Raw genomic sequence first — 16,238 nt, forward strand, 5'->3', positions numbered from 1 at the left:
AGAAGCGTGCTGCGGACTGCGCAGAAGCGTGGATTTCTCCTAAGCGCCCTTGGCACGGCATCTCGGCGCGGCATCTTGGCATGAATAAGCGCCGAGATCACGTGATCGAAAAACATGAGATATCAGGTCCGTAAAAAATGCTAAAAATAGTAGAAAATTCAGGCGATTCTAATGGTATATGTTAGGAGGTTATAACAGATTACATGCATGCTGATTGTGCTCTATTGATAGTGGATATTGTATACCTTGAACTGCTTGGACAGAAGATAATTGTACTCAACTCAACTGAAGCGGCCTTGGACCTCCTCAACAAATGTTCAGCGTTATACTCAAACAGGCCAATCATACCAATGGTTACCAATCCAGATCTGTGAGTAAAGTTCCCTGAAGATTGCAGTGTGTCTTACCAGTATTCAGAATGAACTGGTCAGGGAATATCAGCTTAGTCCCGCACAATGATACTTGGCGTCTCTATTGCCGCATAATGAATAATTGGCTCAATTCCTGAGCTGTTACTCAGTTTTGCTTCTTGCAGGAACAGCAAACCCGTCAGCTTCTGCGCAAGCTGTTGAAAGCAACAAGCCATGCCCAGCCATTTGAGTACGTCAAGAATACGTTCTTCTTGTGAGTCATGTTTACACCTCCAATCACAAATAAAATGTATTTCCAATGACCTCAAAGCTCTATGGGATCTTTAATGCTCCAACTTGCATATGGGTACAAACCTCAAACCCCCCAAGACAATTTCTTTGAGGAGGCACAACTAGCATTTCATAATGTGCACGTGGCATCAATGCAAACAAGTGAACAACCTTACAATATTTTGGCTGTGAACTGAATGGTGGTATTTCAGGTTTTCTTGTCAATTTGTTTCCTGTGTTGTCTCACATTCCCGACTGGTTCCCCGGGACAGGCTGGAAGCTCACTGCTAGAGAATGGAGAGCACAGCAGAACAAAGCAAAAACCAAACCCTATGAATGGCTGAAGTCCCAAGTCCCAAGTCGTAAGCCTCACCCTTTTTGCTTGCGCTTTATCTATGCACCTTACTCAGAAACAAATTAAATATGTAAAGGACAATGGAGCTCATCAGTTATTGCTGCTTGGGCCTTTACTTAAGGACCATGTCTTGTTATTGGATTTGAGTTCAACGGATAGAGACAAAAGGCTGAAGGAAATCGGCATCATTCTGTTTGGAGGTTAGTATGATGTTATGCCTGGTTGAGAGTATTATGTTTATCAAGTTACTGCACACTTACTTGCTATAGGTGGCACAGATACGGTGAGAGACTGCCGTAGAAGAACACTAAGGGTCTTGTCTAATCCCGCCCTCGCTTCAGTCAGCAAACTTCCTTGTCAACTTTGTGTTGGTAATGGTGCTGAACTGTTACAAACCCCTAACATATACCATTAGATTCGCACGATTTTTCTGATATTTCTACTATTTTTTACGAACCCTGTATCTTTACTTTTTCGATCACGTGACTTCGGCGCTTACTATGCCGAGATACCGCGCCGAGATGCCGTGCCAAGGGCGCTTAGGAGAAATCCACGCTTCTGCGCAGCCCGCAGCACGCTTCCTTTTTCACATGTAGTCTTCCTTTCACACACGCACAGACCACATGTATTTAGTTAACTTGTCTATATATACAGCAGGAAAATCGCTTGGAGACCCCAAGTCAATTTTACCTCGTCTCTTACACATTAGAGAAGGTTACCAGCCAGCTAAGTAGCCGGCCCCTAGTAGTTCCCACACGCTCACCACCCCCTTGACCTATCACACCTCCCAGGCCTCAGGCCCCATTGCCAACAGTAGATTAGAAGTAGAGCGCCTTAAGCGCTAGTAGTATAGCCTTAGTTAGTTGTCTTACATAAGTTAGTGTAGTAGTACGGCCACAAGCGCCCGCCTCCATTAGCGTGTATCCACATTACCGTGGTGTACGACATTGTAAAATCGACTTTTGTAGGCTTGATCGACAACGAGAGGACTCCCAGTACTAGCACAAGGGAAATAACCGTGATTGGGGCCACCTTGCAGAGCATAATAATCAAAAGCTCCCCACCCCCACGTAGTACCAAATTGCTATAAGGCTGACGAGCTCTAATCGCCCGCATACCCCGAGTTTCGCCGGAACTCAGTAGTCAGCGACCCTAGACCGCTGAAATACCCGCTTGCTGAAAACCCGCTCATATCACGACCGCCAGGCCTGTTGATTTGTTGTAGGGGCAGTCCAACGCTAGGTACTAGACGCAAGGGTTTAGCGTTAGTATACTACAGAAAAACCGCTCATAAGTCCTGTCACAGGCACCTCTCCCCCACGCCGTCTCCACAATTCCATCCACACGCTCTGGCGTCCCCCACCCATACTCCCGTCCTACCAGCCGCTCTAGTCGTCGTTCCGTGGCAGCCAACTCCCAACCACCCACTCGCGAACCATCTCCCACTCCGCAAGACTTGCCAAGGATGGAACCGGAGCCGTCCCTTACCGCTCTCCTCGAGGCTGTCACAGCCCTCACAGCCACAGTCGGGTCCCTACAGGACCAAATCAGATCACAAGGCCAACAGCTCACTGAGCTCAAAGCCATATGCAAGGAGACCGCCGACTTACTCGGCGACAAGGACCAAGGAACCCAAGCTCAGCCTAGCACATTGGTTGGGCCTGTCACTCCCCCCACTCATACAGGGGGAGAAGCGCACACTCCAGGAACGGTTAGGCCTGGACTCAAGGCCCCTTTCCGCCCATCAAGAGGAACGGGCTTTGACTCAGAGGAAGAGGAAGAACCCAGGCAAGCCCCCAAAAAAGAGCCTCGCGACACGCCTAAACGGAGCCTCAGCTCCCTCACCCCATTCGACTCAGGGTCCAGCGTAAAGCGACCCAAAATGGAGCTCCCCGACCCATACAAGGGGGATTCTAGGGGAAGAAAGGCAACACAGTGGCTAGACCGCATGCTACTGTGGGTCGCACTTCATCGAGACCAATTCGATGAAGAAGAACAAATGGTTGTGTGGATTCTCTACCACATGACTGACAAGGCTGCCGACTGGGCTCTCCCTATCATAGGGACAATCATCAAGGGCGAGGGTAACCCCCCAACCACCATCCCGGCCTTAACGGCCAAATTCAAAGAAGCCTTTGCCGATCCAGACGCAAAGAGGGCGGCCGCCAGGAAAATTGCCGCGCTAACTCAGTCCACGACCACGGCTGAGTATGTAACCGAGTTCCGTAACCTTATGGCGGAGCTTGATTGGAACACTGAGGCGTTTATTGCCCAGTTCACACGCGGTCTTCACTGGAAGGTGAAGGAACTCCTGTCCACCAAGGACAACATTCCGGACGATGATCTTGAGGCCATATTTGCCGCCTCAATCAAAATTGACAATATCCGTCGGGAAAACGAGGAGAACCGCCCTAAAAAGGCCCCTGCAAAATCCCCGGCCACCGTGGCCACCTCCACCACTACCACCACTCAACGGGTCCGCCTTTCAGAAGACCCCAATTACGTCACACCGGAGGAACGGGATCGCCGCCGCGCATCAGGACTATGCGTCAAATGCGGTCAAAAGGGTCACGGGATTAAACAGTGTCCCAACGGCTGGAAAGCCACGGCCAAGGAAGAAGCTAAGGTTGCTGAGGTGGTTGAATTGGGAAAAGATTGAGGTTGAGGACTGCTGCCAAGCCCCTGACCCAAATGGACAATATAGATAGCATTGAATTTGTAAACCTAGGTCTAGACTCCAATAAAAAACCCTTGCTCTATATCAATCTCCACGTCCAAAATTCCCCGGCAGAACCCATACGAACCTTAATAGATTCAGGAGCCACTTCGAACTTCATCTCCCCTGTGGTTGTTGAAAAGTTAAAGATACCAAAAACCCAACTCGAAAATCCACAAGTTGTGAGAATGCTAGATGGTACTATTTCCCAGACTGGTCGCATTTGGCACCAGGTTTATCTCACGGTTTCGGCTAACGGCCACCCCCACACTATCCCCTTCCTAGTCTGCCCTATTGGGAACACACCCGCCATACTTGGCATGACATGGCTCACTCAGGAGTCACCCCTCATAGATTGGAACCTAGGCACCGTCACCTTCCCAGATCAAGTTCAGATAGCCTCGGAAGAGGAAGCAGACCCAAATCCACTTGCCGACCTACCCACGGAATACCATGAGTTTGCTAAAGTCTTCGGTGAAGAGGAATTCAAGGTTCTTCCCCCTCATAGGGAATATGACATTGCAATAGACCTAATTCCCGACGCCAAACTATCACCGGGCCCCATATATGGTATGACTGACGCAGAATCAAAGGCCCTGAAACAACACATTGACGAGGAGTTAGCCACGGGCAAAATCCGCCCCAGTACATCATCAGCAGGCGCCCCAGTCATGTTTGTCAAAAAGGCAGATGGTTCCCTGAGACTTGTGGTAGATTATCGAAAACTCAACGATGTCACCCATAAAAACGTCTATCCTCTTCCCAGACAAGACGACTTGATGGCCAAGTTAAGGCATGCCAAGATGTTTACAAAACTGGATCTACGCTGGGGTTATAACAACGTCCGGATTAAAGAAGGAGATGAATGGAAAACGGCTTTCAGGACAAAATACGGGTTATTTGAATATCTGGTGATGCCGTTTGGTCTTACCAATGCCCCTGCCGCCTTCCAGCATTTCATGAACAACTTGTTCAGGGATCTCATCGACGTCACAGTGGTCATCTACTTAGATGATATCTTGATCTTTTCGGAAAAACCTGAGGAGCACCCATCTCACGTCAGGGAGGTACTATCCCGATTACTGAAGAATCAGCTATTCTGTAAACTATCCAAGTGTCACTTCCATGTCACCACAGTAGACTACCTTGGCATTGTTATCTCCCCAGCCGGTTTCTCCATGGATCAGAAGAAGATTGAGGCAGTTACATCATGGCCACAGCCCAAGACAATTAAACAGGTCCAGGCCTTCTTAGGGTTCGTCAATTACCTCCGTCGGTTCATTCCCAATTTCAGCTCCGTTGCACGCCCACTACACAACCTCACCAGAAAGGAAACCCCTTGGTCCTGGGGCAACCTAGAAGATGGAGCATTCCAGGAATTGAAACTCCTTGTCACCCAGTCACCGGTCCTTGTCCACTCCAACCCGGATTTACCCTACTACCTTGAAACAGACGCATCAGGAGTAGCTATGGGGGCTATACTCAGTCAACGAGGCTCAGATAACCGGTTACACCCAGTAGCTTATATGTCCAAGTCCTTTTCCGGTGCTGAAGCAAATTATGATACCCACGACAAGGAGCTTCTGGCAATCATCAAGGCACTGGAGGAGTGGCGTATCTTCCTGGAAGCAACAGAGAGGCCCATACAGGTGTTCACGGACCATCGCAACCTTGAATATTGGATGCAGGCAAGAACGTTCAACAGGCGACACGCTAGATGGCGCATCTTCCTAAGCAATTTCAATTTTGAAATTCACTATCGCCCAGGAAAACAGTCAGGGAAGCCAGACGCCCTGTCGAGAAGAGCGGACTATGTAGATTCCCCTCAGGACCCAGAAGTGATGCTACCAGCGGAGATCTTTGCCAATACATCGGAGGAGGAACTCAAGATAGTTACGGAGATCCGCACCAAGCTTAGGGATGACCCTTCACTGGAACCCATCATCACATTCCTGACAGAAGACGCGGACAATGCACCTCCCTCCATTCGAAAAGCCTATCAAGACTACGATTGGGAAGAAGATCTTCTATGGTACCGTGGGAAAGTAGTTGTTCCAGACTCAGAACCCCTCAAAGAACGAATCTTGAGAGAGTTCCATGACTCCCCACTGGCGGGCCACCCAGGACAGCAAAGGACCCTTGAACTCATCAGCAGATCCTATTGGTGGCCCGGAATGAAATCATCCGCCAAGGAATGGGTCGAGTGTTGTCCAACCTGCCAAGCTAATCGCCGTGCCCACGCACCTGTCATCTCCCTGAGGCCCTTAGAAGTCCCTCCGTTCCCCTTCCACACAATATCCTACGACTTCATCACGGGATTCCCCAAGTCTAACGGGTACGATGCTATTCTAGTCGTGATTGACTCCTTCTCCAAGTTTGGCCACTTTATCCCAACCACAAAGAAGGTCACAGCCAAAGGCCTAGCAGAACTGTTCATCACCCACGTTTGGAAGTTGCACGGACTACCAGTCAAAACAGTCTCGGACCGCGGAACCACGTTCACAGGAAAATTCCTAAAGGCACTATACCAACGCCTCGGAATTAACCCAGCCTTCTCCTCAGCTTACCACCCGGAATCGGACGGCCAAACAGAAAGGGTAAATCAGTTCATAGAATTTTACCTCAGATTGTATGTCGCCGCCGACCACTCGGACTGGGCCACCTGGTTGCCACTAGCGGAATACGCCTACAACAACGCCAAACATTCCGCCACCGGGAAGACCCCATTTGAATTGGTTTATGGAAGGAACCCAGTCATGAGCCCATCCAACGTCCCAGCAAACGTCCCAGAAGCTGACCAAGTGGCAGAAACCCTGGCCAAAGAATGGAAAGAGGCAGAATCCGCGCTCAGGATGACCAAGGAACGCATGGCAGGAACAAAAGGAACAATCCCGGAATACTTAGTGGGCGAGAAAGTATGGCTAGATGGAAGAAATGTGGAACTTAGGACCAACTCGAACAAATTGGACCCCAAACGGCTGGGACCCTTTGAAGTCACAGAAAAGGTTTCCACCCATGCCTACCGTCTCAAGCTGCCCGAGACCCTTAAGATCCACGACGTGTTCTACGTAGGGCTATTATCCAAAGTCCACGAGTCACCAAGTCAACCGCTTCCAGAACGACCCCCTCCTGAAACAATAGAAGGGGAAGAAGAATACGAGGTGGAACGAATCCTTGACTCAAAAAGGCAACGAGGAAAGTGGTTTTACCTGATAAAATGGAAAGGTTACAGACCGGAAGACAATTCCTGGGAGCCAGAAGAACTGTTAGAGCACAGCCAGGAAGAGATCAAGCGCTTCAACCAGGCTAGACTCAAAAAGGCTTGTGACGCCGCCAAGAGCCTTTAAGGGGGGGGCAATGTTACAAACCCCTAACATATACCATTAGATTCGCACGATTTTTCTGATATTTCTACTATTTTTTACGAACCCTGTATCTTTACTTTTTCGATCACGTGACTTCGGCGCTTACTATGCCGAGATACCGCGCCGAGATGCCGTGCCAAGGGCGCTTAGGAGAAATCCACGCTTCTGCGCAGCCCGCAGCACGCTTCCTTTTTCACATGTAGTCTTCCTTTCACACACGCACAGACCACATGTATTTAGTTAACTTGTCTATATATACAGCAGGAAAATCGCTTGGAGACCCCAAGTCAATTTTACCTCGTCTCTTACACATTAGAGAAGGTTACCAGCCAGCTAAGTAGCCGGCCCCTAGTAGTTCCCACACGCTCACCACCCCCTTGACCTATCACACCTCCCAGGCCTCAGGCCCCATTGCCAACAGTAGATTAGAAGTAGAGCGCCTTAAGCGCTAGTAGTATAGCCTTAGTTAGTTGTCTTACATAAGTTAGTGTAGTAGTACGGCCACAAGCGCCCGCCTCCATTAGCGTGTATCCACATTACCGTGGTGTACAACATGAACCCACACGTTCAAGTGAATGCTCAATGCAAAATTGACGCCATTATAGGCAGGGCTGTTCTACCAAGCGCCTTGGACAAGGAGCGACTGCTGTACATCCGGAACTTGGTTGACAAAGTTCTACAATTGTACCCAATTCTTCCGCTTGGTAAGAATCAAAAAGAACATAATTCAATTAGGAGGCGCTGACTATATTGTTTCCACTTGTACTTTGTCTGCATGTTGGGGCTCCCCCACAAGTGTTCCCAAAATGATACTTACAGAGATTACAGCATCAAAAAAGGAACAATTATGCAAGTAAAATAAGCGGTTTGAAAAAGCGTTAAGACTAACCTAGAAATCCTGTTGCTTCACCCGTATTAATTGTGCCCACGAATTAGTATTGGGAATGTTTGGTAAATCTTGGATAGAAATTGCATTATAACACTACTCTGACTTCTTTGACTACAAGGGCAATTGGTTGTGACCCTCAACACTACAAAGATCCCAAGGTTTTTAATCCTGACAGGTATCTAGATCCCAATGTCCCAAGGCCACCCGTTTTTGGGTGGGGAAGGCAGTACGCATGTAGAGCAAATAGACCCATGGGATTATTCTGATACCTCCTAAGTAAATGTCCTGGCATTCATTTTGCCAAAAACTCTACATTTGTTGCTGCTGCCTTGCTCCTGGCCTTTTTCGATTTTTCAAAGAAGAAGGGTAGTGACATCCAGGAAATTGTCCCACAAGTTGAGCTAGAACGTAACTCACTTATTCTGTAAGTTAATTAGGGTACGCGGTATGTGAATGACTTAATGCTAACTTACATCAAACGTGAACAACAGAGAGCTAAAGCCTTTTGAATTTGAGCTAAGGCCCCAGTCAAACAAACATCAGCAAGTTCTGATTGGTATTATTGAAGAATGAGCAAGAGCAATAGTTTCTTTGGGATGGGCACTGATCAATGGGGATTGCGTGGAAAGGAATAATAGCATAGCTTAGTCCAAGTGCTCCAATCACGTTGAGTGAGATGCCTGGGTCTGAGTATGTAATAGTGTATATATATGAAAGTGGTGTACATGAATTCACTCAAGCCTATCTAGTAGTAGAGGCGCCGGTGGGATGCATACCTCAGGAAAACTATGGGTGCAATTATTCCTATGGGTACTTCATGATGTCATGCAATGAAGTCAAATAGCACCAATTTGTTGGTACAGTGAACATTGATATCACATTGTGACAATATGAAGTGCCTCTCAGAATGATTACTGTCCTGAGTATACACCAGCATTGGCGTGTCAGGTTTTACGCTTGGCAGGGGACTTGGTCCATTTTCTCATAACTGTGGTATTGGGATCAACAGCGTGCTCAAGCTGAAGTTTGTTACAGCCTCTGAAGAGCTTGTCAAACTCAACCATGAAGACAAGTGCAAGAAGAACTAGGACTTGTTCTGGGCTATGCCAGGCGGAGGAAACTTTGGCACCCTTGTAGGGTTCACCACCCAGACCCACAACCTTGAGAATAGTGACGCAATAGTTGCCTGCAGTACCTTGACTTGGGAGCTTCCGGATCACTAATCCAATTTGTCGTACACCACTGTAAGGTGGGTACTCGCTAGTGGTGGGCGCTTAAGGCCGTAACTAATACAGACACTGTTTAAGTAATCTACTCTAAGGCTATTCTACTTAACGCTTAAGGCGCTACACTACTGACTACTACTGACAAGGGGGCCTTAGGCCTGGGAGGTGTGGTGAGTGAGTATAGGGGGTGATGTGTCAGCAGAACTTCTGGGGGCCGGACTACTTATCTGGCTGGTGCCTCCTCAATGGATATGAGACAAGGTAAAATTGACTTGGGGTCTCCAAGCGATTTTCCTGCTGTATATATAGACAAAGACGCACTATTTACATGGTCTGTGCGTGTGAGAAAAGAAGTACATAAGGGAAATAAGAAGCGTGCTGCGGGCTGCGCAGAAGCGTGGAATTCTCCTAAGCGCCCTTGGCACGGCATCTCGGCGCGGCATCTCGGCATAATAAGCGCCGAGATCACGTGATCGAAAAACATGAGATATCAAGTCCGTAAAAAATACTAAAAATAATAGAAAATTCGTCCGATTCTGATGGTATATGTAAGGAGGTTATAACATTGCCCCCCCCTTAAAGGCTCTTGGCGGAGTCACAAGCCTTTTTCAGTCGCGACTTGTTGAAGCGTTGGATCTCCTCCTGACTATGCTCAAGTAGTTCCTCTGGTTCCCACGAGTTATCTTCGGGTCCATATCCCTTCCATTTGATTAGGTAAAACCATTTGCCCCGTTGTCTTTTGGAGTCAATGATTTGTTCTACTTTGTATTCCTCTTCTCCCTCTATTGTTTCAGGGGGAGGTCGTTCTGGGAATGGCTGGCTTGGGCTTTCGTGGACTTTGGACAATAACCCCACGTAGAATACGTCGTGGATCTTCAGGGTCTCCGGTAATTTCAGACAATAGGCGTGGCTGGAGATCTTTTCTAGGATTTCAAATGGTCCTAACCTCCTTGGGTCTAGTTTATTGGAGTTGGTTCGTAGTTCCACATTTTTTCCGTCCAGCCAGACTTTTTCGCCAATGGAGTACTCCGGTGTGATTCCTTTTAATCCTGCCATCTTTTCCTTTGTCATTCGTAGAGCGGATTCTGCCTCTTTCCATTCCTGGGCCAGGGTATCAGCCACGTGGTCAGCTTCTGGTATGTTTGTTGGCACGTTGGATGGGCTCATCACGGGATTTCTTCCGTAGACTAACTCAAAGGGGGTTTTTCCGGTGGCGGAATGTTTAGCATTGTTGTAGGCGTATTCCGCTAATGGTAACCATGTAGCCCAGTCCGAGTGATCCGCTGTGACGTAAGATCTGAGGTAGAACTCAATGAATTGGTTCACCCTTTCCGTCTGTCCATCTGATTCTGGATGGTAGGCCGAGGAGAAGGCGGGTTTGATTCCAAGGCGCTGGTAGAGGGCTCTCAGGAATTTCCCAGTGAAGGTGGTTCCGCGGTCCGAGACTGTCTTGATTGGCAACCCATGAAGCTTCCAGACATGCGTGATGAACAGGTCTGCCAGTCCTTTAGCTGTGACTTTCTTTGTGGTAGGGATGAAGTGTCCAAATTTGGAAAAGGAGTCAATGACCAATAAGATCGCGTCGTACCCTTTAGACTTTGGGAATCCTGTGATGAAGTCATAGGATATCGTGTGGAACGGGAAAGGGGGAACCTCTAACGGCTTTAAGGCGATGACAGGGGCGTGAGCTCGTCGATTAACTTGGCAGGTAGGGCAGCATTCCACCCATTCCTTGGCGGATGATTTCATTCCTGGCCACCAATAGTTCCGGCTAAGGAGTTCTAACGTCCTTTGTTGTCCTGGGTGACCCGCCAATGGGGAGTTGTGGAATTCTCTAAGTAATCGTTCCTTGAGGAGTTCTGAGTCTGGGACTACTAATTTTCCGCGGTACCACAGAAGGTCTTCTTCCCAGTCATAATCCCGATAAGCCTTTCGAATGGAAGGGGGTGCATTCTCCGCGTCTTCTGTAAGGAACTGGATGATTGGTTCCAGAGAGGGGTCTTCTCTGAGTCTAGACCGTATTTCCGTGACAATCTCAACCTCCTCTTCCAAGGTGTTTGCAAAAACTTCCGCGGGTAGCATGACTTCTGGTTCCGTGGGTAGGTCTACATAGTCCGAACGTCTGGACAAGGCATCCGGCTTCCCTGACTGCTTCCCTGGGCGATAATGTATTTCAAAGTTGAAGTCGCTCAGGAATACGCGCCATCTAGCATGCCGCCGGTTGAATGTCCTTGCCTGCATCCAGTACTCAAGGTTGCGGTGGTCTGTGAATACCTGAACTGGCTTGTCCGTAGCTTCCAGGAAAATACGCCATTCCTCTAAGGCCTTGATGATGGCCAGGAGTTCCTTGTCGTGAGTATTGTAATTGGCTTCTGCCCCTGAGAACGATTTGGACATATACGCAATTGGGTGTAGTCGGTTATCTGATCCTCGCTGGCTAAGAATAGCTCCCATGGCAACCCCTGAGGCGTCTGTCTCAAGGTAATAGGGGAGCTTGGGATTGGAATGAATCAGGACCGGGGACTTTGTGACCAGGGATTTCAGTTCTTGGAATGCCTCTTCTTCTTGGTTACCCCAGGACCATGGGGTTTCCTTTTTTGTAAGGTTGTGCAGGGGCCGTGCTACCAAACTAAAATTGGGGATGAAGCAACAAAGGTAGTTGACAAAACCAAGGAAGGCCTGAACTTGCTTGACTGTTCTGGGTGTGGGCCAGGAAGTGACGGCTTCTATCTTCTTTTGATCCATTGAGAAGCCTGCAGGGGAAATGACAATTCCTAGATAATCCACGGTGGTAACGTGGAAGTGACATTTGGACAGCTTGCAGAACAACTGGTTCTTCAGTAGTTGTGATAGGACTTCCCTGACGTGGGTTGGGTGGTCCTCGGGTTTTTCTGAGAAGATCAGTATATCATCCAGGTATATGACCACAGTGACGTCGATAAGATCCCTGAACAAATCGTTCATAAAATGTTGGAACGCTGCGGGGGCATTGGTAAGACCAAAAGGCATAACTAGGTACTCGAATAGGCCATATTTGGTTCTGAAGGCCGTTTTCCATTTGTCACCTTCCCTGATTCGAACATTATTATATCCCCATCGTAAGTCTAATTTGGTGAATACTTTGGCGTGCCTGAGTTTGGCCATGAGGTCGTCCTGCCTAGGGAGCGGGTAGACGTTCTTGTGCGTGACGTCATTTAGCTTCCTATAGTCAACTACCAATCTTAGCGAGCCATCAGCCTTCTTTACAAACATGACAGGGGCGCCGGCGGATGAGGTGCTGGGGCGGATTTTGCCTGTTGCCAATTCCTCGTCGATGTGTTGTTTCAACGCTCTAGATTCCGCATCCGTCATGCCGTATATGGGGCCAGGGGTCAGTTTGGCGTCCGGGACAAGGTCTATGGAGATGTCATACTCCCTATGTGGAGGGAGGACCTTAAATTCCTCTTCGCCAAAGACTTTAGCGAACTCATGGTACTGAGGGGGGAGGTCTGCTAAAGGGTTTGGGTCCGCTTCTTCTTCAGAGGCAATTTGAACTTGTTCGGGGAAGGTGATTAGTCCCTGTTGCCAATCAATCAAAGGAGCTTCTGCCGTTAACCATGTCATGCCTAGGATAGCCGGTGTGTTGCCTATGGGGCAAACAAGGAAAGGAATGGTGTGGGGATGGCCATTGGCCGAGACCGCGAGTTGAACCTGGTGCCAAATGCGACCAGTCTGTGAAATAGTACCATCTAGCATTCTCACAACTCGTGGGTTTTCGAGTTGGGTTTTTGGAATTTTGTATTTTTCCACAATCGAGGGGGAAATGAAGTTCAATGTGGCTCCTGAGTCTACTAACGTTTTTAAGGGTTCTGCCGGGAAATTCTGAATATAGAGGTCAATAAAGAGCAGTGGTTTTTTATTTGAATCCAGTCCTAGATTTACAAACTCGATACTATCTATATTGTCCTTTTTAGTCGGGGGCTTGGCAGCAGTCCTCGACTTTAATCTTTTCCCGACTCGACATCCTCGGCAACCTTAGCTACCTCCTTGACTGTGGCTTTCCAGCCATTGGGGCACTGTTTGATGCCATGTCCCTTTTGCCCGCACTTGACACAAAGACCAGATGCGCGGCGACGGTCTCGTTCTTCCGGCGTGACGTAGTTAGGGTCCTTGGATAAGCGGACCCGTTGGGTGGTGGTGGTGGAAGTGGTCGCGGTGACCAAGGACTTGGCAGGGGCTTTTTTGGGGCGATTCTCCTCATTTTTGCGGCGGATGTTGTCTATTTTTATGGCAGCCGCAAAAATTGCTTCGAGTTCGTCGGGGATGCTATCCTTGGTTGATAGCAACTCCTTGACCTTCCAGTGGAGGCCTCGCGTGAACTGCGCGATGTAGGCTTCCTTGTTCCAGTCCAGTTCCGCCATGAGATTGCGGAATTCCGTGACGTACTCGGAGGTTGTGGTGGATTGGGAGAGTGCCGCAATTTTCCTGGCGGCAGCCCGCTTGGCGTCGGGGTCGGCAAAGGCCTCTTTAAATTTGGCCGTTAAAGCCTGGATGGTAGTGGGAGGGTTACCTTCGCCCTTGATGATTGCTCCGATGATGGGGAGTGCCCAGTCGGCGGCCTTGTCGGTCATATGGTATAGAATCCATACAACCATTTGCTCTTCTTCGTCGAACTGGTCCCTGTGAAGGGCAACCCAAAGCATCATTCTGTCCAGCCATTGGGTGGCTTTCCGGCCCCTGGTCTCTCCCTTGTAGGGATCTGGGAGATCCATCTTTGGTCGTTTGACGCTGGATCCTGCGTCGAAGGGGGTTAGGGACCCTAGATGCCTCCTAGGCGTTCCTTGAGGCTCCTTCTTGGGGCGCCTTGGCTCTTCCTTGTCTTCTGAATCAAAGCCTGTCCCTCTTGAGGGGCGGAAAGGGGCTTTGAGCCCAGGCCTAACCGTGCCTGGAGTGTGGGTTTCTCCTCCCAAGTGGGTGGGAGGAGTGACAGGCCCAGTCGATGGGCCAGGCTGGGCTTGGGGTGCTCCCTGGTCTTTATCCCCAAGGAGGTCCGCGGTTTCCTTGCATATGGCCCTGAGTTCAGTGAGCTGCTGGCCTTGTTGTTTGATTTGGTCCTGCAAGGACCCGACTGTGGCGGTGAGGGCTGTGATAGCCTTGAGGAGAGCGGCAGTGGACGGCTCTGGTTCCATCCTTGGCAAGTCTTGCGGAGTGGGTGATGAGCTGCGAGAGGCCGGTTGGGAATTGGTTGGAATGGAACGTCGAGAGGAGCGGCTGGTAGGACGGGAGTATGGGTGGGGGACGCCAGAGCGTGTGGATGGAATGATTGAGACGGCGTGGGGGAATAGAGTGCCTGTGACAGGACTTATGAGCGGTTTTTTGTGCAGAGTGTGAACGCTAAACCCTTGCGTCAGACACCTAGCGTTGAACTACCCCTACAACAAATCAACAGATCTGGCGATTGTGATATGAGCGGGTTTTTAGCAAGCGGGTGAATCAGCTGTCTAGGGTCGCTATCTGCTGTGTTCCGGCGAAACACGTGGTATGCGGGCGATTAGACACCGTCTGCCTTATAGCAATTTGGTACTATCTGGGACCGACGACTTTTTGATTATTCTAGTCGAAAGGGGAGTCCGTTCAGATATTTTCCCTTGTGCTAGTACAGGGGCGCTTCTCGTTGTCGATCAAGCCTACACAAGTCAATTTTACAATGTTGTACACCACTGTAAGGTGGGTACTCGCTAGTGGTGGGCGCTTAAGGCCGTAACTAATACAGACACTGTTTAAGTAATCTACTCTAAGGCTATTCTACTTAACGCTTAAGGCGCTACACTACTGACTACTACTGACGAGGGGGCCTTAGGCCTGGGAGGTGTGGTGAGTGAGTATAGGGGGTGATGTGTCAGCAGAACTTCTGGGGGCCGGACTACTTATCTGGCTGGTGCCTCCTCAATGGATATGAGACGAGGTAAAATCGACTTGGGGTCTCCAAGCGATTTTCCTGCTGTATATATAGACAAAGACGCACTATTTACATGGTCTATGCGCGTGAGAAAAGAAGTACATAAGGGAAATAAGAAGCGTGCTGCGGGCTGCGCAGAAGCGTGGAATTCTCCTAAGCGCCCTTGGCACGGCATCTCGGCGCGGCATCTCGGCATAATAAGCGCCGAGATCACGTGATCGAAAAACATGAGATATCAAGTCCGTAAAAAATACTAAAAATAATAGAAAATTCGTCCGATTCTGATGGTATATGTAAGGAGGTTATAACACAATTTCATGAAAATGACAAAGGAGTTCAACACCATTGATTGGCCCAACAAGTTTATAATGGATGCTGTTTGGCAGTACAAACTGTCGTAGACACAATTAATACCAGGGAATTTATTCCCATTTTCTCGGATTTAAACGAAGGCAAAAACGGACTACATTTTCGATCACGTGACTTTGGCGCTTATATCATACGCTAAGCGCCGAGCCACGTCCCCATCCGCGCTTACCTCAGCACACGTAGCCACCTCCACCTGATGACATCATTATGACACGTCAGTGACACGTATGCGTGAGTAAGGCCAACTGCGGAGCGGGGTTCTTATTGGATTAGGTTTTGCATATTCTGTATTTGTAATTAGCCACTCTCTGTAATATATAAGGAGGCCAACCAACCATGGTAACACCCAGGTCAATTACCTCTTGTTGCATCCCTACACTGTACAAGGCCTTAGGCCAGTAACTACTTAGACACCACCTGTACTCGTCGCCTTAAGCGACTCCCTCATCGTAGATACCTAGCTGGTCATTGCCGTAGGGCTTTGGTCACTGTACTTAGATAGTTAGTTGTCGTAGGTAGTACCTCCACCGCCCTAAGCGGTTTTTCACTTAGTCTATACGGCCACAAGCGCCCACTGCCTCGACGCCCCTTAAGGACGTCTAGGACACTAGGTAATCAACCTTAAGTCGGTTGCAAACCGTGCCCACCAAGCACACCCACTTAGCCACAACAAACGAGAAGACCCCTGTACTAGCACAAGGGAAAACAGGTGATCGAGCTTGCCTTTCGCTGTCAATAA

The 16,238-nt window shown here is 49.0% G+C and overlaps 2 protein-coding genes across 2 annotated transcripts; one reads left to right on the forward strand and one right to left on the reverse strand.

Moving 5' to 3' along the window:
* Window positions 1-313: 313 nt before the first annotated feature.
* On the forward strand, window positions 314-7,059 carry RhiXN_12003 (Retrotransposable element Tf2 protein; the record flags this gene model as incomplete). The annotated part of the gene is made up of 5 exons (XM_043331818.1): window positions 314-370; window positions 536-624; window positions 682-778; window positions 2,303-3,622; window positions 3,676-7,059. 5 exons carry the CDS (start codon window positions 314-316, stop codon window positions 7,057-7,059), a joined length of 4,947 nt encoding a protein of 1,648 aa, XP_043186579.1.
* Window positions 7,060-9,768: 2,709 nt separating this feature from the next.
* On the reverse strand, window positions 9,769-14,360 carry RhiXN_12004 (Retrotransposable element Tf2 protein; the record flags this gene model as incomplete). The annotated part of the gene is made up of 2 exons (XM_043331819.1): window positions 9,769-13,053; window positions 13,215-14,360. The coding sequence occupies 2 exons, from the start codon at window positions 14,358-14,360 to the stop codon at window positions 9,769-9,771; spliced, it is 4,431 nt and encodes a 1,476-aa protein (XP_043186580.1).
* Window positions 14,361-16,238: the final 1,878 nt, after the last annotated feature.

This window comes from Rhizoctonia solani, chromosome 15 (assembly GCF_016906535.1).
Source record: "Rhizoctonia solani chromosome 15, complete sequence".
In the NCBI taxonomy this organism is placed as follows: Eukaryota; Fungi; Basidiomycota; class Agaricomycetes; order Cantharellales; family Ceratobasidiaceae; genus Rhizoctonia; species Rhizoctonia solani.